This window comes from Gopherus flavomarginatus, chromosome 4 (assembly GCF_025201925.1).
Source record: "Gopherus flavomarginatus isolate rGopFla2 chromosome 4, rGopFla2.mat.asm, whole genome shotgun sequence".
Lineage (NCBI taxonomy): Eukaryota > Metazoa > Chordata > Testudines > Testudinidae > Gopherus > Gopherus flavomarginatus.
Genome location: NC_066620.1, coordinates 57923949 through 57951466, shown reverse-complemented (window position 1 = coordinate 57951466; position 27518 = coordinate 57923949). Strand labels below are relative to the sequence as shown.

Genomic DNA, 27518 nt, shown 5'->3' with positions numbered 1-27518 from the left:
TTCAGACTTTTCCGACGACCTCGGCCCGTACCTGCCTCAGCCTTCTCGGTCACATGGCCGCGTGCACTTTTATAACCAAGCATGCCAAACTACGCCTGCATCCCCTTCAAACCTGGCTCACCTCAGTTTATCACCCAGGCAGGGACGCCATAGACATGGTCGTCACCGTTCCTCAGAGCGTCTTAGGCTCCCTCAACTGGTGGCCAACACCTTCCCTGATGTGTGCAGGAATGCCGTTCCAACCGAGACAGCTCTCAGTATCCCTAATGACGGACGCGTCGTCTCTCGGCTGGGGGCACACCTAGGCCATCGTCGCATGCATGGCCTCTGGTCATCTCAAGAGCTAGCGTTGCACATAAACGTCTGGGAGCTGAGGGCAGTCCGCCTCGCCTGCCAGATGTTCCAACATCATCTACAGGGCCGTTGTGTTCTAGTACTCATGGACAGCACAACAGCAGTGCACTACATAAACAAGTAGGGAGGGACCCGATCCTCCCCCCTTTGTCAGTAGGCGATCCAACTGTGGGAATTTTGTATAGCCCACTCTATAGACCTTGTAGCGTCCTTCCTCCCAGGGGTCCGGAACACTCTGGCAGACCATCTCAGCAGATCCTTTCTCTCCCACAAGTGGTCGCTTCGCCCGGACATTGTACATTCCATCTTCCAGAAGTGAGGCTTTCCTCACGTAGACCTCTTCGCTTCCCGCAACAACAGGAAGTGTCTGAGGCTCTGCTCCTTCCAGCGTCTTGCCCCGGGCTCAATATCGGATGCCTTCCTAATCTCTTGGGCGAACCACCTGCTTTACGCCTTCCCACCCTTCCCGATGGTGCACAGGGTTCTCGTAAAGCTTTGCAGGGACAGGGCTCGACTGATCCTGATTGTCCCTGCATGACCCCGGCAACACTGGTACACCACGTTGCTGGACCACTCAATAGCCAACCCGATCACCCTGCCCCTTCATCAGGATCTGATAATGCAGGACCACGGCAGGCTTCTCCACCCAGACCTGCAATCCCTCCATCTAACGGCGTGGCTCCTGCATGGTTAACCCAATCGGAATTCTGCTGCTCTGCCCTGGTGCAAGAGATACTCCTGGGTAGCAGGAAACATTCTACTCGGTCTACTTACGTAGCCAAGTGGAAATGGTTTTCTTGCTGGTGTCAAATGTGGGATGTACGGAGATTCCCATCCCCACTATTTTGGACTACCTCTGGTATCTTAAAGAACAAGGCCTCGCTATCTCATCTTTGCGAGTGCACTTGGCGACTATTTCTACTTTCCACCCCGGAGAAGGTGCTTACTCCGTCTTCTCCCATCCTATGGTCTCAAGGTTCCTCAAAGGCCTGGACCTTCTATTTCCCCTGGTACCATGCCTCGCCCCTTCCTGAGACCTCAGTTTAGTTCTGACAAGACTTACGTCCCCCCCGTTCGAGCCATTGGCAACCTGCTCACTCCTATATTTATCATGGAAAATAGCCTTCCTTGTAGCTGTCATAACCTTAGTCCCAGATTTGGACCTTAGCGTCCAAAATATGGGGGTTAGCATGAAAACCTCCAAGCTTAGTTACCAGCTTGGACCTGGTACCTGCTGCCACCACCCAAAAAATTAGAGTGTTTTGGGGCACTCTGGTCCCTCTGAAAAACCTTCCCTGGGGACCCCAAGACCCAAATCCCTTGAGTCTCACAACCAAGGGAAATAATCCTTTTTTCCCTTCCCCCCTCCAGGTGCTCCTGGAGAGATACACAGACACAAGCTCTGTGAATCCAAACAGAGTGACTCCCCCTCTCTGTTCCCAATCCTGGAAACAAAAAGTACTTTCCTATTCCCCCAGAGGGAATGCAAAATCAGGCTAGCAAATCCAACACACACAGATCTCCCCCCCGATTTCTTCCTCCCACCAATTCCCTGGTGAGTACAGACTCAATTTCCCTGAAGTAAAGAAAAACTCCAACAGGTCTTAAAAGAAAGCTTTATATAAAAAGAAAGAAAAATACATACAAATGGTCTCTCTGTATTAAGATGATACAATACAGGGTCAATTGCTTAAAAGAATATTGAATAAACAGCCTTATTCAAAAAGAATACAAATCAAAGCACTCCAGCACTTATATTCATGCAAATACCAAAGAAAAGAAACCATATAACTTACTATCTGATCTCTTTGTCCTTACACTTGGAAACAGAAGACTAGAAAGTAGAAACTACTTCTCCAAAGCTCAGAGAAAGCAGGCAGACGGAAAACAAAGACCTTAGACACTCAATTCCCTCCACCCAAAGTTGAAAAAATCCGGTTTCCTGATTGGTCCTCTGGTCAGGTGCTTCAGGTGAAAGAGACATTAACCCTTAGCTATCTGTTTATGACGCCCCCCAAATTGCAGACAGTGGGGAAGCTCACTGGCGGCGATTTCCTTCTAGAACTTGAAAATAAACAGATTAATACAACACATACACCTTTACATATACTCCTAAGTATATAACTAACAGACTTCTACATTTTAAGAACACTTTTTAACTACTGAATTCTGGGAAACTCTCACGGGAGAGTGCATCAGCTACTTTGTTAGAAGCTCCTGTGATGTGTTGAATTTCAAAATCAAAATCTTGGAGAGCTAAACTCCAACGAAGAAGTTTCTTGTTGTTCCCCGTGGCAGTATGAAGCCACTTTAGTGCAGCATGGTCAGTTTGTAGTTGGAACCGCCGTCCCCAAACATATGGGCGTAGCTTTTCCAGGGCGTACACAATGGCATAGCATTCCTTTTCACTGACTGACCAGTGACTTTCCCTCTCAGACAGTTTCTTGCTGAGAAACACGACAGGATGGAAGTTGTGATCTGTTGCTTCCTGCATGAGCACCGCTCCTATACCACGCTCAGATGCATCTGTGGTTACTAGGAATGGCTTGTCAAAATCCGGGGCCCTGAGCACAGGGTCAGACATGAGTGTTGCCTTAAGTTGGGTAAAGGCCTTTTGACACTCATCAGTCCACTTAACTGCATTTGGCTGGGTCTTTTTGGTCAGGTCGGTCAGTGGGGCAGCGATTTGGCTGTAGTGTGGTACAAATCGCCTGTAGTATCCGGCCAAGCCTAAGAAGGATTGGACCTGCTTCTTGGACCGTGGACAGGCCACTTTTGGATAGAATCCACCTTGGCCTGTAGGGGGTTTATGGTTCCTCGACCCACCTGGTGCCCCAGGTAAGTCACTCTGTTTTGGCCTATTTGACACTTTTTGGCCTTAACAGTTAGTCCTGCCTGCCTGATGCGCTCAAAGACCTTTTCCAGGTGTAGTAGGTGTTCGGGCCAGGAGTCTGAAAAAATGGCCACATCATCGAGGTAGGCAACTGCAAATTCTCCCAGTCCAGCTAGTAGACCATCTACCAGCCTCTGGAAGGTGGCGGGTGCATTTCGAAGGCCGAAAGGAAGGACATTGAATTCATACACCCCCGCATGGGTGACGAATGCTGACCTCTCCTTGGCAGGTTCATCTAGCGGTACTTGCCAGTACCCCTTGGTTAAGTCTATTGTAGAGATGAACTGGGCACGTCCCAACTTTTCCAATAGCTCATCGGTGCGTGGCATTGGATAGTTGTCCGGACGAGTTACCGCATTTAGCTTACGGTAGTCCACGCAGAAGCGTATTTCCCCATCTGGTTTGGGTACCAGAACCACTGGAGATGCCCATGCACTGGTAGATGAGCGGATTATACCCATCTGTAGCATGTTCTGGATCTCCCGTTCTATAGCAGCTTGGGCATGAGGAGACACCCGGTAGGGTGGGGTTCTGATTGGGTGAGCATTACCTGTATCAATGGAGTGGTATGCCCGTTCAGTCCGTCCTGGGATGGCTGAGAACAATGGGGCGAAGCTAGTGCACAGCTCCTTGATTTGTTGCCGCTGCAGACGTTCCAGGGTGGTTGAGAGGTTCACCTCTTCCACGCCACCGTCTTTTTTCCCGTCGTAGTAGACACCGTCAGGCCACTCAGCATCATCTCCCTGGACTGTAAACTGACAAACCTGTAAGTCTCTGGAATAGAAAGGCTTGAGAGAATTAACATGGTACACTTTAGGCTTTAGTGAGGAATTGGGAAATGCTATGAGGTAGTTTACAGCTCCCAGGCGCTCTTGGACCGTGAATGGCCCTTCCCATGATGCTTCCATCTTATGGGCCTGTTGCGCCTTCAAGACCATAACCTGGTCTCCTACCTTGAAGGAACGTTCTCTGGCATGTCTGTCATACTAGGCCTTTTGCTCTTCTTGAGCATCCTTTAGGTTCTCTCTAGCAAGGGCTAAAGAGTGTCGGAGGGTGCTTTGTAGGTTGCTTACAAAGTCCAGAATGTTAGTTCCTGGAGAAGGCGTAAACCCCTCCCATTGCTGCTTCACCAACTGTAATGGCCCCTTAACCTCGTGACCATACACAAGTTCAAATGGTGAAAACCCTAAACTGGGATGTGGTACAGCCCTGTAGGCAAACAGCAACTGCTGCAACACTAGGTCCCAATTATTGGAGAATTCGTTGATGAATTTTCGTATCATGGCCCCCAAAGTTCCATTGAACCTTTCCACCAGGCCATTGGTTTGATGGTGGTACGGGGTGGCAACCAAGTGATTCACCCCATGAGTTTCCCACAGTTTTTCCATGGTCCCTGCCAGGAAATTAGACCCTGAATCTGTAAGGATGTCAGAGGGCCAACCTACCCTGGCAAAGATGTCTGTTAGGGCCAGGCACACAGTGTTAGCCCTGGTGTTGCCTAGAGCTACTGCTTCTGGCCATCGGGTAGCAAAGTCCACTAAAGTCAGTACATACTGCTTTCCTCTGGGCGTCTTTTTTGGGAAAGGACCCAGAATATCCACAGCTACACGCTGAAATGGGACCTCAATTATGGGGAGTGGCTGGAGAGGGGCCTTGACCTGGTCTTGAGGCTTTCCCACTCTTTGGCATACCTCACAAGACCGGACATACTTGGCAACGTCCTTGCCCATCCCCTCCCAGTGGAAGGACTTCCCCAACCGGTCCTTGGTTCTGTTCACCCCAGCATGGCCACTGGGATGATCATGGGCTAAACTTAAGAGCTTCCCCCGGTACTTAGTTGGAACCACCAACTGTTTTTGCGGCTGCCATTCTTCCCGGTGTCCACCAGAAAGAATTTCCTTGTATAAAAGTCCTTGGTCTATAACAAACCGGGATCGATTAGAAGAGCTGAGAGGCGGTGGGGTGCTCCGTGCCGCCGCCCAAGCTTTCTGAAGGCTGTCATCTGCTTCCTGCTCAGTCTGGAACTGTTCCCTTGAGGCTGGGGTCACCAGTTCTTCCTCAGACTGTGGACTAGGGCTTGGTCCCTCTGGAAGCGATGTAGGTGATGGGGTTGTTTCCGTTGCTGGTGAACCGCTCTCCGATGGTGCACCTGAGGGTATTTCAGGCTCTGGCTGAGCCTTTTGGGTATGGCTGTCTTTTGCTTCTGCCAGTTCTGGCTCGCTGGCGCCCTCTGGCGTTGAGTTTGAAGATGTGGTTGCACTTGCTGGTGCTGGTTGCTGTTCCAGTTCCGGGCCTGGGACTGGAGATGCTGTGGCTGTTTCAGTGGTAGGCATGGAATCCGGGTCCACTACCTCTGTCTGGGTCTCTGGTAACACAGACGGGGCCTCTGTGAACGGCTCAGGAACAGGAATGGGTCTGGAAGCTTGCCTGGTTTGGCTACGTGTAACCATTCCCACTCTCTTGGCCCGCCTCACCTGGTTGGCCAAGTCTTCCCCCAGTAGCATGGGGATAGGATAATTGTCATAGACTGCAAAAGTCCACATTCCTGACCAGCCTTTGTACTGGACAGGCAGTTGAGCTGTAGGCAAGTCTACAGCTTGTGACATGAAGGGGTAAATTGTAACTTTGGCCTTTGGGTTGATGAATTTGGGGTCAACGAAGGATTGGTGGATAGCTGACACTTGTGCCCCCGTGTCTCTCCACGCAGTAACCTTCTTTCCGCCCACTCTCAAATTTTCCCTTCGCTCCAAGGGTATTTGAGAGGCATCCGGGCCTGGGATCTTTGGTGTGATGGTGGTGTAATGAATTGCACTCGCATGGTGTTCTTGGGACAGTTGGCCTTGATATGTCCCAGTTCATTACACTTAAAGCATCTTCCATCTGATGGGTCACTGGGCCGAGGTGAGTTACTGGAGACTGCTGAGGTGGAAGAGTAGGGTGTCTGTGGCTTTACTTGGGTGGTATGTGGGGTCTTTGGCTGTCCTCGGTTGTAGGGTTTATGGTCTGTGTGCCCCCTGGGGTAATCGTTCCCCTTGACAGTAGCTTTCTTGCTTTCTGCCGGTTCCATCCATTTGGCTCCAATCTCCCCCGCCTCAGCGATATCTTTGGGATTTCCATCTTGTATGTACCGTGTGATGTCTTCAGGAACACCATCTAAGAACTGCTCCATTTGTATGAGGAGGTGCAGTTCTTCCAAGGTTTGAACGTTGTTTCCTGTTATCCAGGCCTCATAGTTTTTTGCAATGTAGTAGGCGTGTTTGGGAAATGACACCTCTGGTTTCCACTTTTGGGTTCTGAAGCGCCGACGGGCATGATCTGGGGTTATCCCCATTCTGTATCTGGCCTTGGTTTGAAAAAGTTTATAGTCATTCATTTGCTGCTTAGGCATTTCAGCTGCCACCTCTGCTAAAGGTCCACTGAGCTGTGACCTCAATTCTACCATGTACTGGTCTTCGGGGATGTTGTACCCAAGACAGGCTCTTTCAAAATTTTCCAAGAAGGCCTCGGTGTCATCACCTGCCTTGTAGGTGGGAAATTTCCTGTGCTGTGGAGCAATAATTGGCGCCGGGTTGTTAGGGTTGGCTGGCACATGCAGCCCAGCTTTTGCCAACTCCAGTTCATGTTTTCTCTGTTTTTCCTTCTCTTCATTCTCTTTTTGGTGTTTTTCCATTTCTTTTTGGTGTTTTTCCATTTCTTTTTGGTGTTTTTCCATGTCTCGGCGGTGGGCCGCCTCTTCTTCTGCTTGTCTTCTTCGGTAGGCCACCTCTTCTTCTTCTAGTTTTCTTTTGTGTGCTGCCTCTTTGTCTTGTTCTTCTCTTTCTTTCATCTCCATCTCTTTTGTTTTATTTCCAGTTGTCGCCTGTGTTCAGCTTCTTTGATTTGTTCTTCGGCCTCAATTTTTGCCTTAGAAGTCATGGTTCTTGTTTTCTTGGGTTGGGGTGCCCTCCGGTGGTTATCTTCTGAACTGCAGGTTCTCTGTTGCCTCCTGAAGTCTGCCTAGCAACAGTGCCTTTAGCTAATCTTCAATGTTAAGTAAACCTGAAAAACCACTTTATTTGCATATATATAGTGCTGGTACTTGCCTCCTAATGGGAGGGCTATTGTGTGACAAAAGACCCTTAACAGTCTCTTAATGGCTTCTTGCTTATTATGCAAGCCACAAACTGCCAGAGAGAGCAGAAAAAAAAATTCTCTCTGGTTCCCTTTTAAAACCAAACTGTTTCTCTCTGCTAAAAAGCCCTTAGCAGAGAAAAGAAAAATATAATATTCCTACTGGCTTCTGGATTCTGTCTATATCCCACCACTGCTACACCATGTCATAACCTTAGTCCCAGATTTGGACCTTAGCGTCCAAAATATGGGGGTTAGCATGAAAACCTCCAAGCTTAGTTACCAGCTTGGACCTGGTACCTGCTGCCACCACCCAAAAAATTAGAGTGTTTTGGGGCACTCTGGTCCCTCTGAAAAACCTTCCCTGGGGACCCCAAGACCCAAATCCCTTGAGTCTCACAACCAAGGGAAATAATCCTTTTTCCCTTCCCCCCTCCAGGTGCTCCTGGAGAGATACACAGACACAAGCTCTGTGAATCCAAACAGAGTGACTCCCCCTCTCTGTTCCCAATCCTGGAAACAAAAAGTACTTTCCTATTCCCCCAGAGGGAATGCAAAATCAGGCTAGCAAATCCAACACACACAGATCTCCCCCCCTGATTTCTTCCTCCCACCAATTCCCTGGTGAGTACAGACTCAATTTCCCTGAAGTAAAGAAAAACTCCAACAGGTCTTAAAAGAAAGCTTTATATAAAAAGAAAGAAAAATACATACAAATGGTCTCTCTGTATTAAGATGATACAATACAGGGTCAATTGCTTAAAAGAATATTGAATAAACAGCCTTATTCAAAAAGAATACAAATCAAAGCACTCCAGCACTTATATTCATGCAAATACCAAAGAAAAGAAACCATATAACTTACTATCTGATCTCTTTGTCCTTACACTTAGAAACAGAAGACTAGAAAGTAGAAACTACTTCTCCAAAGCTCAGAGAAAGCAGGCAGACAGACAAAAGACTCAGACACTCAATTCCCTCCACCCAAAGTTGAAAAAATCCGGTTTCCTGATTGGTCCTCTGGTCAGGTGCTTCAGGTGAAAGAGACATTAACCCTTAGCTATCTGTTTATGACAGTAGCCATTACATCAGCTAGGAGAGTCTCTGAGCTTCGGGCTCTGATGGTGGACCCACCATACACGGTGTTCCACAAGGACAAGGTGCAGCTACGCCCACGTCCGGCGTACCTCCCTAAAGTAGTCTCGGCCTTTCATCTCAACCAGGACATATTCCTCCCGGTCTTCTTCCCCAAACCGCATACATCTCGTAGGGAGCAGCAGTTACATTCGCTCGACGTTTGTAGGGCACTCGCCTTCTATATTGACCATATGAGGCCCTTCCGCAAAATGCCCCAACTCTTTGTTGCAGTGGTGGACCGGATGAAAGGCCAGCCTATCTCTTCTCAGAGGATTTCGTCCTGGGTAACAGCGTGCATCCGGACTTGCTACGATCTAGCTCATGCCTCTCCGGGTCATATTAGCGCACATTCTACCAGGGCTCAGGCCTCGTCGGCCGCCTTTTTAGCTCAAGTACCTATTCAGGAGATATGTCGAGCACATACATGGTCTTCGGTACACACCTTTACTTCCCATTATGCCTTGGTGCAAAAATCCAGAGACGATGCAGCCTTCGGCTTAGCAGTTTTGCATTCTGCAGTTTCTCACTCCGACCCCACCGCCTAGTTAAGGCTTGGAGTCACCTAATTGGAATGGATGTGAGCAAGCACTCGAAGAAGAAAAGATGGTTACTCACCTTCGTAACTGTTGATCTTCGAGATGTGTTGCTCATATCCATTCCAAAACCCGCCCTCCTTCCCCACTGTTGGAGTAGCTGGCAAGAAGGAACTGAGGAGCAGACGGGTCGGCAGGGGTATATATTCGGTGCCATAGTGGCGCCACGCCAGGGGGCGCCCACCCCACCCGCCGGGTGTTGCTAGGGTAAAAATCTTCCGACAAACATGCACGCGGCGCGCGCACACCTAATTGGAATGGATATGAGCAACACATCTCGAAGAACAACAGTTACAAAGGTGAGTAACCGTCTTTTTCCACAGCTGCCTAGCTATTGGACAGTTCCTAGCGTATATATATCAGGGTTCCTTTTTTTATTTTTTATTTTTTATTTTTTTTAACTACAGCATCAACAAACTTCAGAGGACAAGGCTCCTTGATCGTCCAGCCTCTGTTGAGTCCAGTACATTTTGAATAAAATCTTTTGCTTTATCAGGCATAGCCTGAGATCCACACAAGCATTTTTAACATTCTATAATATGCTCTGCCATTGGGGTACTTTTAAGGGCTGTGTGATAATTCCCCTTCCCACTCTTTCACAGAGAACTCCAGGCCTGGTCTACACTACGCGTTTATACCTAATTTAGCAGTGTTAAACCGATTTAACCCTGCACCCTTCCAGACAACGAAGCCCTTTATATCGATATAAAGGGCTCTTAAAACCGATTTCTGTACTCCTCCCCGATGAGGGGAGTAGCGCTGAAATCGATATTGCCATGTCAGATAAGGGTTAGTGTGGCTGCATTTCGACGGTATTGGCCTCCAGGCGGTATCCCACAGTGCACCATTGTGACCGCTCTGGAAAGCAATCTGAACTCGGATGCACTGGCCAGGTAGACAGGAAAAGCCCCGCGAACTTTTGAATTTCATTTCCTGTTTGCCCAGCGTGGAGCGCTGATCAGCATGGATGGCCATGCAGTCCCAAATCCAAAAAGAGCTCCAGCATGGACCATACAGGAGATACTGGATCTGATCGCTGTATGGGGAGACAAATCTGTTCTATCAGAGCTCCGTTGCAGAAGACGAAATGCCAAAGCATTTGAAAAAATCTCCAGGCTATGATAGACAGAGGCTACAGCAGAGACTCAACACAATGCTGTGTGACAAGCGTAACGGAAGGCCAAAGAATCAAATGGACACTCATGGAGCGAGGGAAGGGGGACTGAGGACTCGAGCTATCCCACAGTTCCTGCAGTCTCCAAAAAGTATTTGCATTCTTGGCTGAGCTCCCAATGCTGGAAGGGTCAAAAACATTGTTGCCAGTGGTTCAGGGAATATGTCATCAATTTACCCCCCCTCAACCTCCCAAGAAAAGGGAAAAAAATCTTTTCTCGCCTCTTTTCAATGTCACTGTGTGTCTACTTGATGCTGCTGGTAGATGGGGTGCTGCAGCACCAAACAGCAGCATCCTCTCCCCTGCCCTCCCCGGTGGCAGACGCTACGGTACAATATGACTGATAGCCGTCCTCGTCTTCATCCTGTGAGTACTCCTGGCTGGCCTTGGTGAGGTCTGCTGGGGGCGCCTGGGCAAAAATGGGAATGACTCCTGGTCATTCCCTTCTTTAAACTTTGTGTCCTGGAGATTCAGTCCTGGCTGGTACCGTCCTCATCATAGCAGCGGGAGGCTGTGCTCCTCTCCCTCCCCACCCTTTAATAAGTAATGAAGATGTCCTGCCTGAAATATCATAGCAGCTGGAGGCTGCCTCCTCCTCATTTTATCTCACTAAAAAGTCAGTGTTTCTTATTCCTGCATTCTTTATTACTTCATCACACAAATGGGGGGATAACTGCCACGGTAGCCCAGGAGGGGTGTGGGAGGAGGGAAGCAACGGGTGGGGTTGTTGCCGGGGCACCCCCTAGAATGGCATGCAGCTTATCATTTCTGCGGGATATCTGGGGCTCTGACCTGGAGCAGCTATGCTCTCTGGTTCTCTAGTAGACTTGCCCCATATTCTAGGGCAAGAACTGACTCTATTTTTAGACAAAACATAAAGAAGGGAATGACCTGGGAAGTCATTCCCATTTTTGTCCATGAGCCCCTGGCCGACCTCAGCGAGGCCAGCCAGGAGCACCCATGACAGCAGCAGACAGTACAATATGACTGGTAACTGTCATCGCCAATTTCCAAAGTAGCAGACGGTGCAATAGGGCTGGTAACCGTTTCTTTAACCTTGCTAAGGCAAATGAATGCTGCTGTGTAGCACTGCAGTACCGCATCTGTCAGCAGCGTCCAGTACACATATGGTGACAGTGAAAAAAGGCTAAACGGGCTCCATGGTTACCATACTATGGCGTCTGCCAGGGTAATCCAGAGAAAAAGGGCACGAAATGAATGTCTACCGTTGCTTTCACGGAGGAAGGATTTTTAGTGACAACATTTACCCAGAATCACCCGCGACACAGTTTTTGCTCCATCATGCATTGTGATCTCAACCCAGAATTTCAATGTGCGGGGGAGACTGTGGGAGCTATGAGATAGCTACCCACAATGCTACGCTCTGGAAATCGACGCTAGCCTCGGTACATGGATGCACACTGCCGAATTAATGTGCTTAGTGTGGCCGCATGCACTTGACTTTATACGATCTGTTTTAAAAAATCGGTTTCTGTAAAATTGGAATAATCCCGTAATGTAGACATACCCCGAGACTGCTGGAGTTCCTCTTCGTTAATAAAGCATACATAGTGGACATGGGCCTGGGGAATGTATGAAACATTCCAGTGGTTCTTAGTAACTCTGGGTCCTGTGGCAGTCCTAGGGCATCCAGACCAAACTGATAAGTTGGCAAATCTTTTAGTTTTTAGTATAGTCACTCAACTAAGGGTGTCAGGTCATATTGTTTCTTGAATGTTAGAAATCTATATCATACCCCTGTTCATCCAGTTTCTCCAAGTTTTTTCCCAGTCTTCAAGTCTGGGTTACCCTAGATAGGTGCTTTTGGAGCACAGCAAGGATTAAATATGTACCTCTTAACTAGGACAGCCCAGACCCTTTCTGCAGCCACTGCTGCAGGCATCCTATTTTTCTCTATCAGACAAAAAGAAAAACTCAGCAGACCCACAGGGGAGGCAGATACATTAATACCTGTTCAGTTTCCACCCAGGTAAGTATAAGGGTGTTAGCATGCTGGAACCAATTTGACATCTGTGACATGATGAAAGGGTAATAGTAATTTTGTAGATCTGGGAGCATAAACCACTCTTGGATATTAGGGAGCTGGAGGTTTTCAAATGATAGTCATGTGTGTTGACCAGGGCCCTGCAGAAACGCTCTAAAAATGTAAATACATTTTTAAAAATGAAACGGGTATATACAGATGGGCCATTTAGAATATAGAGGAGCCTAAACAGAATATTCATTTTTACTGTATTGACCTTCTTGATAGGCTCAGGGACAGAAGATGCCACTTATTTGTGTCATTACTTATTTGAAAGAGTACATGATCTAAAGTTATCTTCACTAGTTTGTTAAAGTTTCTCGGTACTTATACTTGCATACTTAATTACATCAGGTTGCCTGTGGAAATTCTATTAAGAAAAAGCCACATGACATGACAACCAGGAGACTTGCAATATTTTTGATTTTTCCCGATTTATTTTTTAACTAGGTATTGCTCCAAATTTTTGAATTGGTGATAGGAGGGTTAGAATAGTGATTTCAAGTCTGGCTATATACAAAGGGACATTGTCTGCATATAACATCAGTCTGTACTCCATGGAACCAAGTTGCATGCCCTAGGTATCTGGATGAGTTTGTGAAGCTACTGTCCTCTTTAAACAAAAGGAAAGTGAACCTTATTGGGTTTGAGTACAGTATTTGTACCAGTTGTACCTTTGAATCCACCTTACAGTAATTTCATTTAGACAACATTTCCCTAGTTTGTTTATAAGAATGTCGTGTGAGATTGTGTTAAAAGCCTTACTAAAACCAAGATACATCACATATACTGCTTCTCCCCTATCCACTAGGCCGGTGACATTGTCAAAGAAGGAGATCAGGTTGATTTGGCATGATTTGTTCTTGACAAACTCATGCTAGCAATTCCTTATAACCCTGTTATCCTTCAGGTGCTTTCTTCCTGTTTGGAATGCAGCCCTTATTATGGGAAATCTCCCCCCCTCCATACTGAAACAAATACAATTGATTTAGGGAATATGTACACTTAAAACATTATAGCAGCACAGCTGCAGTGCTGCACTTCTGTAGACACTTGCTACAGTGACAGTTGGGGTCTTTCATCGCTGTAGTTAAGCCACCTCCACGAGAGGTGGTATCTAGGTTGACAGAAGAATTCTGCAGTTGTCCTAACACAGTCTTCCCTGGGGATTAGGTCGACAGCTATATCTCTCAAGGGTGTGGATTTTTCATAGCTGTGCTGATGTAAATTTTCAGTGTAGACCAGCCCACAGATATCATCAGTTTATTGAAAGTAGGAAAGGATAAATTATAGTAGTAAAACCATTTTTGTTGTAAATAAATTGTTTTAGAGGCTTAAATTATTTTAACATAGTATGTTTTATAAATGTGTGCTTGTGTAACATTTAAATTGCATAGAGTAAAAGTTAACCTTTGTACATGATGCCAGCAATTCCCCCCAAGTCTGGTATAACATCTTCCAGCTAATGTAATTAGTCCTGTATCTCAAGTGGTAGAAGTCTGTGCTACAGTGCAGAAGACTCAGGATTCAAACCTTGAAGAGATTACTGCAGTTCTGTGTCACAGAATTTTTTTTTCTTTTGTTCTTTAAAACATCCTAGGACATGACTTACAAAAAACTAAATTAAAAAGATATTATGTAGTTAGCAAAGTCAAACACTGAAAATGTCAGATTTAGAGTAGTCCATGCAACCTTAATTTGGCCTCCTGGGTATGGTTATGACATTAATTACATGACCCCATACAATTTTATCCGAATGGCCCCTACCTAATTCGGTGAACAGGTTGGACGCACCAGGATGCTGAACTAAGGTTGCAAGAGCAGTCATAAATCTATCATTTTCTAACTTGCATGCTTGCCTTTGCAACCTAAATACTTCTAACACTTTTTGTATGTAATGTTATTTAGTTTGACAAATGCCTTATGTTGGCTCACTGATCCATACAAGAAATCAATTGGCTGACTGTGCCTTGATCAGGGATCGGCAACCTCAGGCACGCGGCTCGCCAGGGTAAGCACCCTGGCGAGTAGGACCAGTTCATTTACCTGCCGCGTCTGGAGAGTTTGGCCAATCGTGGCTCCCACTGTCCACAGTTCGCCATCCCAGGCCAGTGGGAGCGGCAGGAAGCCGCGGCCAGCACATCCCTTGGTCCGCGCCGCTTCCTACAGCCCCCATTGGCCTGGGATGATGAACCGCGGCCAGTGGGAGCCACAATCGGCTGAACCTGATGGCACGGCAGGTAAACAAACTGGCCTGGCCCACCAGGGTGCTTACCCTGGCGAGCCATGTGCCAGAGGTTGCCGACCCCTGGCCTAGATTGTGGTGTACGTGGGATATAGTCTATCTAATGGAAAAAAAATCAATAAAATTGTACTATCAAAACATGGTAGTTACCCCTTGATCGCTTTCTTTCTCTGTTGTGCTCCTTTCTCTTATCCTCCATCTCTGTTTTGTATTTTTATAGTATAAGCTTTTTACGTGTACTTTGGTATTTGTGCAATATATTGTGTAGACTACTGAATCTTGTTGTTGTTTTTATAATAATAGGGCAGGCACACACTGGAAAAATTGAAAAGAATGACAATTTGCAGATATGTGGGGCACTGAAGGTCACTGTGTAATACAATTTAATTCCAGAAGGTTCTGTTTCCACTTTTTGTCATCTGGTCACCAAACCAGTGGAAAAATAAAGTTGTAGTTCTTTTTAGACTGGCTATGCAGACTTCAAGAAACCCACTGGGACCTGTGGGAAGAGTATTTTAAATACCTTGCAGAGAGAAGATATTTCAAAACTATTTATAACCTCTTTTTAATGGAAAGAAATACAATTTTTAAACTGGCTTTAAGAGGGTACATTTAAAAATAGAATGGAGTTATATTTCTAGTTTTGACTTATCTGAGGTGGCAAAGTTTGCAGATGATACTAAACGGCTGAAGATAGTTAAGACCAAAGCAGACTGTGAAGAACTTCAGAAAAATCTCACAAAACTAAGTGACTGGGCAACAAAATGTCAAATGAAATTTAATATGGATAAATGTAAAGTACTGCACATTGGGAAAAATAACCCCAACTATACATACAATATGATGGGGGCTATTTTAGCTACAACTAATCAGGAAAGAGATCTTGGAGTCATCGTGGATAGTTCTCTGAAGACATCCACACAGTATACAGCAGCAGTCAAAAAAGCAACCAGGATGTTGGGAATCATTAAAAAAAGGATAGAGAATAAGACGGAGAATATCTTATTACCCTTCTATAAATCCATTGTACATCCACATCTTGAATACTGTGTGCAGATCTGGTCTCCTCATCTCAAAAAAGATATACTGGCATTAGAAAATGTTCAGAGAAGGGCAGCTAAAATGAATAGGGGTTTTAAATGGTTCCCATATGAGGAGAGATTAGAGGCTAGGACTCTTCAGCTTGGAAAAGAAGAGACTAAGGGGGGATATGATAGAGGTATATAAAATCATGAGTGATGTGGAGAAAGTGAATAAGGAAAAGTTATTTGCTTGTTCCCATAATATAAGAACAATGGGCCACCAAATGAAATTAACGGGCAGCAGGTTTAAAACAAAAAGAAGTTCTTCACACAGTGCACAATCAACTTGTGGAACTCCTTGCCTGAGGAGGTTGTGAAGGCTAGGACTATAACAGGGTTTAGAAGAAAACTGGTTAAATTCATGGAAGTCAAGTCCATTAATGGCTATTAGGCTGGGTAAGGAATGGTGTCCCTAGCCTCTGTTTGTCAGAGGATGGTGATGGACAGCAGGAGAGAGATCACTTGATCATTACCTGTTAGGTTCATTCCCTCTGGGGCACTTGGCATTGGCCACTGTCGGTAGACAGGATACTGGGCTAGATGGATCTTTGGTCCGATCCAGTGTTGCCATCCTTACGTTCTTATGTTCTTGCTTTCATGCTGAAATAATGAAACATACCACATACTGTAATTTGTTCTAATTGAGGGCGGAGGAGGGAGGAGGATAGAGAACACCTCTAGCGTGGAAACGAGTTCCTGGTCAATGGGAGCTGCAGGATGTTCTGGCCGCCACTTCCTGCAGCTCCCATTGACTGGGAACGGTGAACCGCGGACACTGGGAGCTTCAGGGGGCCGTGGTTGTGGATGGTCAACGTAAACAAAATGTCTAGCGGCCCGCCAGTGGATTACCCTGATGGGCCACATGCCAAAGTTTGCCGACCCCTGGTCTAGGATTACATGGTCCTGCCACAGCACAAGCAACTGGACTTGATTACTTCTCTATATCCCTTCAAGTTCTACATTTCTATGATTCTGTCAATTAATTTGTTTAATGTGATATAATTTTCATAAAACGTTCGGGGCCACATAAATCAACGCTTGGTCTTAATTTTTCTTTGGAAATGCTCTCTAGAAACACAATGGATTTCCCATCAATCTTGCTTATTAAACAGTTGGCTGAGCATGTTGGAGATCATCAGAATATAAACACCAAGATGGAAATAAATTGGAATGCAAAAAACGCAGTTGAATTCCATCATGTGATAGTTATTTACACTGCACTTCATTCTAGGACTTTAACTAAAACAAGCTTTTGGTGTTGCTTAATATGAGGAGACTAAGTGTTGTAGAGCGTTGAGTGCTAAAGATCTAACACTTCATAAAATAGTTCTGATCAATAGATCAGCAAAAGATCTATTGATTAAAATTAAGGTAATATAATTTTGCACTTTACATACATTATCAAGTGTTTGGTAACATACACTGAAGCAATTAGTCATATTTGTCATATTTCCTTGGGCCTTAAATCTAATACTAAATTTGCTTACTGCTCCTTTATTTTATCCTTTAAGGGAAAAAATTAATCTGTCTTAACTTGCTGTCACTCAATCCTGTTGGCCTTCTCCTCAGCTGGGAAAGTAGGAGCACTGCATGACTTGTCCTGCAGATAACCGTTCTCAAGGCCCTGTTATTTATGCAATTTGCATAATTTACCATATACTGAGCACCATTATTATTATATGTTGATGGCCCTACATAATACAGTAGTAGACTCACAGAAAGCATTGGGAATGTCTGACGTGGGGAAGGGAAGGATTGGCAGTCCAAGAGAAGCTGTCCACAGAGTAGAGCCCAGACAAGTCAAGGAAAAAGTGAAGTACAAGAAAATTTGGCCAGACAGGCTGGGGAGAGGCACCCAGTAGTATTATTTACTCTGTCCAGACTAGAGGGAACCTAAGGGATATTAAGTTAAAGCAGATTTCATACATCTAAAATAAATGTTTATTTTTATACACATATGTTTTAAACATTTAGTTTTGATGTGTGTAGGTTGAGATTGTCAAAGCTATCTAAGAGACTTAGATACACATCTTCCCTAAAAGTGAATCCACATGGTAAGCCTCAGAATTTGTGTACTTGGAAAAGTTTCATCCAGCAGGAGCCCAGTGAAGTGGGGCTGAGGATCCAGGGAGAGGTTGAGTCATATGAGAAGAGCAGGAGCCCAAGACGGGTGAGAGAGCTGCTCCAGCTTTCTCCGCCGGGCTATTAAAATTTCAAATGTGACCTACTTCTGCTTCTGCTGCCAGCTCCAGGCATTCTGCCGAGGAGTGAGTGTTTTGGGTGCTCAAGGAATGCAAGCTCTTTTGTGAATTTGTGTCAGAGACGATGGCACAATAAATATTAGATAGACTCACTGTAGAAACCAGCTCCATGCCTCTGTGTAATAACATGCAGTTTGTTTACTTGTCATTTTGTTTGTGGGAATAACAAAGAGTTTATAGTTTCTCATTGTTCTCTATTTCTGGCAAAGACTTAAACAAAACAAAACAAAAAAACAACTCCAACCACTCTTCTCCCAAATTCTTTTTTTGTCCTCATTCTATATCTCGTTTGACTCCCAATAAAGATCTTTTGTTTATCGTGTGGTGTATTTTATTATTGAATCTTGCATCAGGTATTCCTATTCTCTCTTGCATAGTGTTACTATTCAGGTGTAAAAAGTGAGCAAGTGTTTCTTCTTTCTGACCTCTGTATCACATTTGCTCATTTTACTGGTCAAAACAAGGTTTGGTATTTTTTGGTTGCTCTTATAAGTTTAGCTTCAGCTCTGCGCAAAAATAATTAAGCTGCACTCTTCGTTTGTCCCTCTCCAAAGTTCACTGCCAACAATAACCATATTCATTCTGGTATTTGGCTGTTTTTGGAAATGAAGTGGAAAAAGTAATAAGGAAGAAAAACTTTGATTTTTCTTTAAGCTATTGCTTAAATATGAAGACACAGGATATGGTTTAAGCTGATGAAATTGGCCTAAACTGATTAAATGTGTATTTGGAGTAGCAGAATATTTACAGTATATCTTGGCAGAGTTTCTCATCTTCACTTTACGTCCAAATCTCCATCTATCCACTAATCTCCTCCTCTCTTTCATCCTTTTCTAGCCAGCTCCTCCTCAAAATCCAAGAATGTTAAGGTCTCTGCATCTTCAAAAACTAAAACAGTCCATCTGCCTCTTCAACTATCACCCTATGCCTCTTCTGCCTTTCACTCTGAATTCATTGAAGATCATTTATAACCATGGCCTGGAATTCCTGTCCTGCAGTTCCATCTTAGATCCTCTTTAGTTTGGCATCCTTCCTTTCTAATTTAAATCTGCTGTCTCCCAAGATTGCTACTTACATTTTCCTCACCAAGTCTCAAGGATTCTAATCACTTTGATCTGTCTCCTATGTCTGACACTGTTTGTTTTCCTTCTCAGCATTTTATCCTCCCCTGGCTTTCACAACTCTGTGGTTCTCCTGCTTCTCCAGTAATTCCTGAGGATCTCTTGGTGGTTTCTCTTCTCCTTTCCTACCCTGTGTGGGATCTTAGAGGACTCCATCTTTGGCTTGCTCCTCTTCTTGCTTTATACCTTTTCACTGGGTGATCTCATTTGCTGACATGATTTCAACTACTATCTTTAGACCAATGACTCGCAAATCTGCTTCTTTCAGTCCCATCTTGCATCTCAACCTGTCTCTAACATGTCCTCCTGAATGTGTCACCATCAACTTAATTCTAACGTAGCCAAACCCTCAGATATGATGCCAAAAAGAAATTGGCTAGCTTGACTAATAGATTGAGGGCAAGATGGAAGTAGCTGGAGGTTACTTTATTTATAATCATTAGAAAAATATTGCATATATAAAATATGACTACCGGTGTAAATCGGGAGTGACAGTGCTGTGAAATAAGCCCATAATATATAGAGCCAGATACTACTCCTGTGGGCTTCAATTGCCTTTTTATAGGGGTCATTGTGTTTGTGTACCTATATAAACATATTTGTGCTTATAAATTATATAATGCAATTAGTCTCACAGAGAAGCAGCTCTGATTAAAATAAAGAGTCTTGCTGTATTTTTTCAGTGCAGCAAATACATAGGTTGGGGTGAGAATCTGACATTGTCTTGTTGCTGTAGATAAAACAGCACTGTTTTGTACTGAATCAAACAATCTTGCAGTACAATTGTGTTGCAGTAATTTTTTGGACAAGTTATAAATCCTGAAAATGAGTGTTTATAATAGAAACACATATAGCTCACAGAAGAGATTGCGCACATGTAGGGCTAGTTCTGCCCTCAGATACCATAATATAATCTCATTGACTTCCCTATGAACAGGTCCATGAGCAGATTTTGACCTGTGATCTGGAGACAGTGAGCAGAAGAGTCTGTTTTTTCTGTCTTCATCCCAAGAACAATAACTGGGAAGTACAGTTGTACTCCAAGTAGATGTAAAGTGTTGATACACTGCTGGCCCCATGTTCTCAACATGTCAGGAGTGTGGATTAAATGGCTTTTACTGAAGGGGGATAAATGTATCTTGTAATGTCATCCTATGTATTTGATTGCCATTTCATGACATACATTTATTGTTTGATACTAATATCTATTGTAACTAAAATATTCTTTTCTCCCCTTCAGACAGCCTGTTTTCGAGAAGAGAGGGATGTATTAGTGAATGGAGATAACCAATGGATCACAGCATTGCACTATGCCTTCCAGGATGACAACTATTTAGTGAGTGTTCCTTTATATATCTATTAAAGTGATTTTAGGCTTTTAGTCTGTGATATTGAGATACAGATATAGTGTGTGTGCAACGGTTAGCCCTATGTTTGAAATTGAATCTCCATATGCATAAAACCTTGTCAAATGCATTATTAGTACATAAGAACATAAGAACGGCCGTACTGGGTCAGGCCAAGGGTCCATCTAGCCCAGTATCCTGTCTACCGACAGTGGCCAATGCCAGGTGCCCCAGAGGGAGCGAACCTAACAGGTAATGATCAAGTGATCTCTCTCCTGCCATCCATCTTCAGCCTCTGACAAACAGTTTCTAAGGACACCATTCCTTACCCAAATATAATAGAATATCAGGGTTGGAAGGGACCTCAGGAGGTAATTTAGTCCAACCTGCTGCTCAAAGTAGAACCAATCCCCAGACATATTTTTGCCCCAGATCCCAAAATGGCTCCCTCAAGGGTTGAACTCATAACCCTGGGTTTAGCAGGCTAATGCTGAAACCACTGAGCTATCCCTACCCCCATGTATGGAAGCTAGTCAGGGGATTTAGTGAATTTGGCCATGAATATCTCAAGATGCTAGTTTGCTTTGTTCTCTGTACAAGTCTGCAATTATTGGGCAGACTTCTGTAACCAGTAGGTATCAGCTAATCTGATTATTCTCCTTTTGGGAGTGCTCTTGCAATTATATTACATGTACATTTTCTATAATCTTGTCATTTATTTTGTCCCAGTAATCCTGGTCTGATTCACAGAATGAAGTAGCAGTTAATTTTTTCTCCTACTATTAAATGAGAGTTAGATATAAAAGTTTGTTTAATCTCCTTGATTATTGTTATATCTATTAACGGTCCTGTTGATTTGAAATTCACCCAACTGGGCTCTGGCAATGAGTAGAGAGGCATAATTTCAAATCTGAACTGTCTCCTCCTGCTGGCTGGGGGGCTTAACCACAGAAGTCCCAAAAGGGTAAAGAAAGCCATGGTATACCTTAAAAAAGCAACTTTAAAAAAAATCAATTTGCGAAGAATTGAAGATTATAATTGCAGATGAAAGTATCTAAATACGTTTTTGTTAAGAAGTATGTCTGAAATGTAATTGGAATGCCTTTTGGTTTTGTTCTGAAAAGTTCAGGTGGTTGTTATGTTACTTAGCTGTTTAAAAAGATAGTGGTTTGGTACTCTTCATAGTAAACTGAATTATTGCATGCTGATGCTGAAACTTGATGTACATTTCTAAAATGTATTTCCATCATAAATTTTACTGAAAGAATCTAGTCTTTCATATTACATTTAACTGTTAGGTAATATATAGGATTCAAGAAGGAAAATTAATTTATAAAGGATAATCAATTTTTACTAAATCTTTGTCATTTTAAAAAATAAATGGAGCACACTTGAATTGTGTTGCTAAGCTGATCGTATTTACTTTCCTGTCTTGTAAAGTACACTTGATACATACAATTTGCTACTTCCTGGTCATTTCACAGATGAAGTCACATTAACTTCAGTAAGATTACTGTAGTAAAGCATATATGATTTAGTCCTTAAGGTAAAGGAAATTCATGAATGTAGGACTTGTAGAATTGGGACTTTTGGTCATGATCCTGCAGTTGGATGCACTAGCACAGGCTCTTGCAATCTTGCAGCATTCCCTTGACCTCAGTTGGTCTTTCCACAGGTTCAGGGCTTTGCTTGTGTGTATCTGATAGCAGGATCAGGGCCCAGGTTTTCCATTTCCTGATTGAGTAATATGGGCCAGTAAAAACTATAACTGTGTTTTGACTGCTAGCAGTATTACTAAGAAAATATTACATGTTCAGTTCCAGCCTGCCAGAACTAATTTTAATCTAGCTTCTTTCCTTAATATACTCGTTGAGCAGAGCCGCTTCCATTCTTTATCATTGGTGGTCTGTTAACATGTGCTAGTTTTGCAAATAGTTTCATTCAGGAGAAAAAGGCAGGAAAACTGTCTGATTCTCGAAAACAATGAGGAGTCCTTCTGGCACCCTAGAGACTAACAAATTTATTTGGGCATAAGCTTTTCTGGGCTAGAACCCACTTCATCAGATGCATGGAGTGGAAAATACAGTAGCAGGTATATATGCATAGCACATGAAAAGATGGGAGTTGCCTTACCAAGTAAGGGGGTCAGTCTAACAGGACAATTCAGTTAACAGTAGAATACCAAGGGAGGAAATATCACTTTTGTAGTGGTAATGAGGGTGGCCCATTTCAAACAGTTCTCAGTATTTTAATACGTGCTTTGATCGTATTATATACATATTATATACATGGTAAAAGTACCCGTGATACAGAATTTAGGCAGATCTATGACCTGAATTGAATGCCTTTGTGTTAAACTCCAGCAATAAATACCTATTTAACAGCCTTAATTTGCACTTTTACCCTTTTAAACCAGGGCCACCCAGAGGGCAGGGCAAGTGGGGCAATTTGCCCTGGACCCCACAGGGGCCCCCACAAGAGTTTTTTTTGGGGCTCCTGGAGTGCGTCCTCCACTTGCTCCGGGGGCCCCGGAAAACTCTCACAGGGCCCGGGCCCCCGGAGCTTCTTCCGCTCCCGGTCTTCGGCGGCATTTCGGTGGCAGGGGGTCCTTCCGTTCCGGGACCCTCCGCCAAAGTGTCCCGAAGACCTGCGACGGGGGGTCCTTCCGCTCTGGCACCCGCCGCCGAAGTGCTGGGTCTCCAGCAGCAATTTGGTGGAGGGGGGCCCTGAATCCTCTGGGTGACCCTGTTTTAAACAGGTTTTTAAGAAATTGATTAGTTTGATTTTTAATTGTGGAAGCATTGTGATGCTGTGCAGTAGTGACTTGTGCAGTACATAATAATAATTATTAGATATGATGGGTCTGCACACTTTATAAAGGGATATATTGCCCAATTTATTGGTAGTGCAGTTTTTATTATAATGGAAAACTTCAATCTGCAGCTTAATCAACAGTTTTTCCTTCAATCTTTATTTTTTTATTGTCACAACTGTGAAAGCACAAGTGTAAAAAAATGTAAGGAACATTTTTGTGAAGAAGACTTTGACATACTATAAATATGCACAACTGAGTTGGGGTTACTGTGTCCTAGTGGCATCTTAATTTATTTGTACAGATGATATCTAAGTTTCCTTTTCAGCGTATTGTAGTCTCTTCTAAATTTCTCATCTACAGGTTTACTGCTGTCATAAAAATTGAGGGTATTTTAGCTGCTTGTTATCGGGTTACAATATTTTTCAGATTATTTGCTATAAATTTACTCAGAAACTGGAGAATATTTTGAAGGACGAATATTGTAAACTAATACAAATGTGAATTTTAAGTTTTAGGTTTTATTTGCTGTTCTATGTTCGAGTGTAGATAAATTCATATTTTGGTCCAACATTCATTCAGCAACTTCTGTGGAGTGAATTCATTTTCATCATGGTATTTGTATTATTTTGTCTATACAATTTTTTAAGCTGTCTATTAATGGTGAACAGTATATACAATGGACTTGCTGGAGTTGCAGAATAAATTAATATTTGGACCTGCTCTGTTTCCTATTTCATGTTCTTTGACTTGTGACTCTTTTATGAGTGTGGTATAAATGTGCACACTTGCTGATTTGATTCAGTGGTCACTTAAAGGATAGTCGTTTAGTGCTTGAAAAAAGTCATAATTTGGACGTTAGAATATTTTTAAGTCCCTTTAGGAGTATGCTTCCTTTTTCACTTAATCTCTGTATACAAGAGTATTCACACATGAGAATTAGATCTTAGGGAACTGACTTGAAATGAGAGAATATCATCATCTTTGGTTGAAGGATTCCTTGACTAACTCGTTTTTGGTCTGCCAAATGAGAACCAAGGAATTTTTGTGCATAGCTGAGAATTCGTCAGAGTTATATTGGGTAGAAAGGTGTATATATTTGCTATATAAAGAATGTATATGATCAGCTTTTAGTTCTTCTACTTCGCTCGGGATGGAACATGATGTAGGCACAGAAGACATTTGGTGACACTATTCAACTGACAACATGAGAACTGACCAGCCAACCAACTTGTGAAATCCATTGAACTGCACCTTACTACTGTATAGATAAAGAACAGTTTTTAAAAATAGAAATCTCCTCTTCGTAATATTCTTTCTTTGATTTTCTTAACAATCTTGGTTTTAGAAGAAAAAAAATAATGCATTTATGTGAATGAATGATACCACTTGAGGCAGTGGTTTGTATATTGTCCAAAGAAGTCACTCCATTGTTGCATTAAAAATTCACCTTACAAATTTAACTTTGATCCTGAAAATATTCGTGCACACCCTTAACTTCAAGCACATGATTAGTCCCAGTGACTTCAATGTGACTACTTACAGGCTTAGGCATTAGATGATATTTTGTTACCACTTTATTGCTTTTGTTATGCCTGGAAACAATTCTTTTATAATGGAATGAAGGTATAAAAGTGCTGTATAACAAGCAAACAAAAAAATCCCTTTGTATTATGATTGCTTCAACTAAATTTTTTTTGAACAGCTTCCAAATATATTGTATTAAAAAGGGTGAATGATCGCTGTAGACAAATACACAAGATCCTGTTTCAGTGAAGAAAAAGGAATGCTATTGCAGTCTTTTCCAGCATTCTTTCTCAGCAATAAGTAGGCTTGGCAGAATTCCATTTTTAGTTACAATTTTGATGGCCAATCTCAATGTTTATTTTTAAGCATTTTTTTCTGTTTTGATCGATGTAAATTTTCACAGAAATTATGGAGGAGGATCAGAAAATAATTATTTAATGATAGTAGATCTTGAGGTTCAAAAAGTTAAAGCTTTATAACAGTTAAAACACAAATTGTCATTATCACGTCAAAATATACAAACTCTGCGTTCTCAAGCAGCATTTTTCTTTCTTTCCCTGTCTGTAAATTTCTGTTATTAAGGTGAAAATATTTTTTGTCGGTTTGTGTCTGTACAGCAAAATTAATGTTTACCGACATTTACCAATAAAAATCTAATCCTAGCAATAACTAAAGCATGGATGGGTGAGAGCAAAACCACTACACATCAAATCAGTTAATAACCATCACATTCTGTATACAACCACTGCAGCTTTTAAGAAGTATTGCCGGGGAGGCTATCTGATATTACAGATCTCATTTCATTGATTTTTCAGAGCAGTGGTGACCATAGCTTATTTGCCTTCTATAAGGCATGCTGGCAAGACATCTCACAGCATAGCAGGTTTGCAACTCAATGGCAGACAGCAACACGGTAACATTTTGATTATCGATATTTTGAAGACTTTGTAGAAAGACTTTATTCATTTCTCCACAACAACTGGTAAATTAAAAAATGGTTCCCAGGAGGACGTCACAATATGTTTCAAGTTGTTACAGTCCGTGGAGTTCTAAAACACAGAATCCAAAACTATTTTTCTTTTCAACAGAATCTGTTTCCTTTTCAAACAGCATCTAAAATCTTTCAGCAAAAAACCTTAAGGATAACCAAATATGGAGGGGTAAACGTTATTCCTCACAGATGTAGACTCTAATGTTGAGGAGATCCCCCTCTCCCATTGCCTTGCTCACCTCTTAGGCAGGCAAGGCACAAGAGTCCCTACCTGTCCTGAGTTCCCCTGTGAAATTATTCTGGTTTTGCCAATCATTTTGTCCTATTTTAAAATGTTTTTCATTCTTCTGTTGCTGTTCAAAAGACACACACACGAAGGAAAATTGACTGACTGACTATGAAGGAACATTCATGAAATTGACTATCCACAACATGTTGGCACTGAAGTTAGAAATAGGCAGATTGAAAATATACAGCACCGTACCCTTGTGATATATTACTCCTAGATCACTGTATCCTACTGTAAAGAGAGATTATTGGAAACATGGATGTACACTGTTTTCCTTGAAAATAGAGAAATAGAAAATAAAGGATTGAACTTGAGAAAGAGACCGTCAAGTATTACTGTGAATTTTGGTGGAAAATTTGATCAATTAATTAGTCTTTCATCATGATGATCAAGGTTATATTATCCTTTCTTTCTGTAATAGGTGTTGAAAAGTTTAGTCCTATGCAGATTATCCAGACAATTTTCAAACCCAGCTGGATGTTTTTCCAGGGGGACCCATACTGTTAGCAATCTTTGTCAACCATAAATAGTTTTCCTAGCTTCAACAGGGCCAGATAGTCTAATTACACACTATATGTGGAACAATCCAAATTTGCCTCCGAGTTTCACAGAAAAGGTATCGTCATGCCATTTGGAGTGGCTCATGAGTGTGAGTTCTGAACTCAGGGCTGACTATCCAGGAACAGGGCACAAACACCAAACTGGCTGTATGTTCTGTAATTAGATTTCACCAGATAAGTACCAAGTATGAGTACCTAAAGTACTAGAATAGCCTTAACATGGAGTCACAGACACTGCTCTTAGGCACTCTTGTCTATCTTGCCACATAGGCAAGTTTGTCCCTGTGATAGATGGTCCCTTACACCAAAGATCACAATAATATTCAGGTCACTCCCAGTCCTAAAAGGACCAGTCTCTTACTCCAAGTCAACTGTATTTCAGCTCTTAAATCAAAGAAAATGCTTTTAGCGTATACTATAATAAATTATCAAAAGATTTATTAACTAGGAAAAAGAAATGTTTACAAGGTTAAAGCCGATAAACGTACACAAATGAATTAGTCTTAGATTTCAAAAGATAATATAGAGTTTACTTATTATAGAAGTTTCTATGTCCTTTATAGCTAACCCAGACTGAACACAGTTGGAGATCCCTTGCTTATGCCTAGAAATCTTTGCCGCTCAGAGATCAAGCAGTGTAGGGATAACAATTTCTCTTTAACAGTCACTTTTATTGCCTTCCCCCAGGGTTCATGCTAAGATGGGACGAGGGCTTGTGCACATACTACTTCAGGGGTGTGGGGGAAGCAATCAACGAAGTCTTTTGTTCATAGAGGCTTGACTGATGTCTATAGATCTTCTTTTGTTGGGGAGGAGATAACACTTCTTGTGGTAAACTAGCATTTCACACTTGGTAATGCTTCTCTCTTCACTGTGGGGAATTGACTGTCTTAGCAAACATTTTTATAGTTACAGAGCAATCCTATAAGTAGTATTAACACGTGCAGCATCCCACAAGCACTCCGTAAAGCCTAAACAC

The 27518-nt window shown here is 42.9% G+C and overlaps 2 protein-coding genes across 5 annotated transcripts in view; one reads left to right on the top strand and one right to left on the bottom strand.

Annotated features, from left to right (window-relative positions):
- Window positions 1–27518, bottom strand: part of XDH (xanthine dehydrogenase) — an 855537-nt gene that overhangs the window by 278067 nt on the left and 549952 nt on the right. The window lies entirely within an intron of this gene.
- CDC42BPA (CDC42 binding protein kinase alpha) overlaps window positions 1–27518 on the top strand; it is a 362571-nt gene that overhangs the window by 119509 nt on the left and 215544 nt on the right. For all 4 annotated transcript variants that reach the window (XM_050948407.1, XM_050948405.1, XM_050948404.1 and 1 more), the window contains exon 4: window positions 20255–20350. In XM_050948407.1, coding sequence (XP_050804364.1) covers window positions 20255–20350 — 96 coding nt within the window. The remainder of the gene's footprint in view (window positions 1–20254; window positions 20351–27518) is intronic.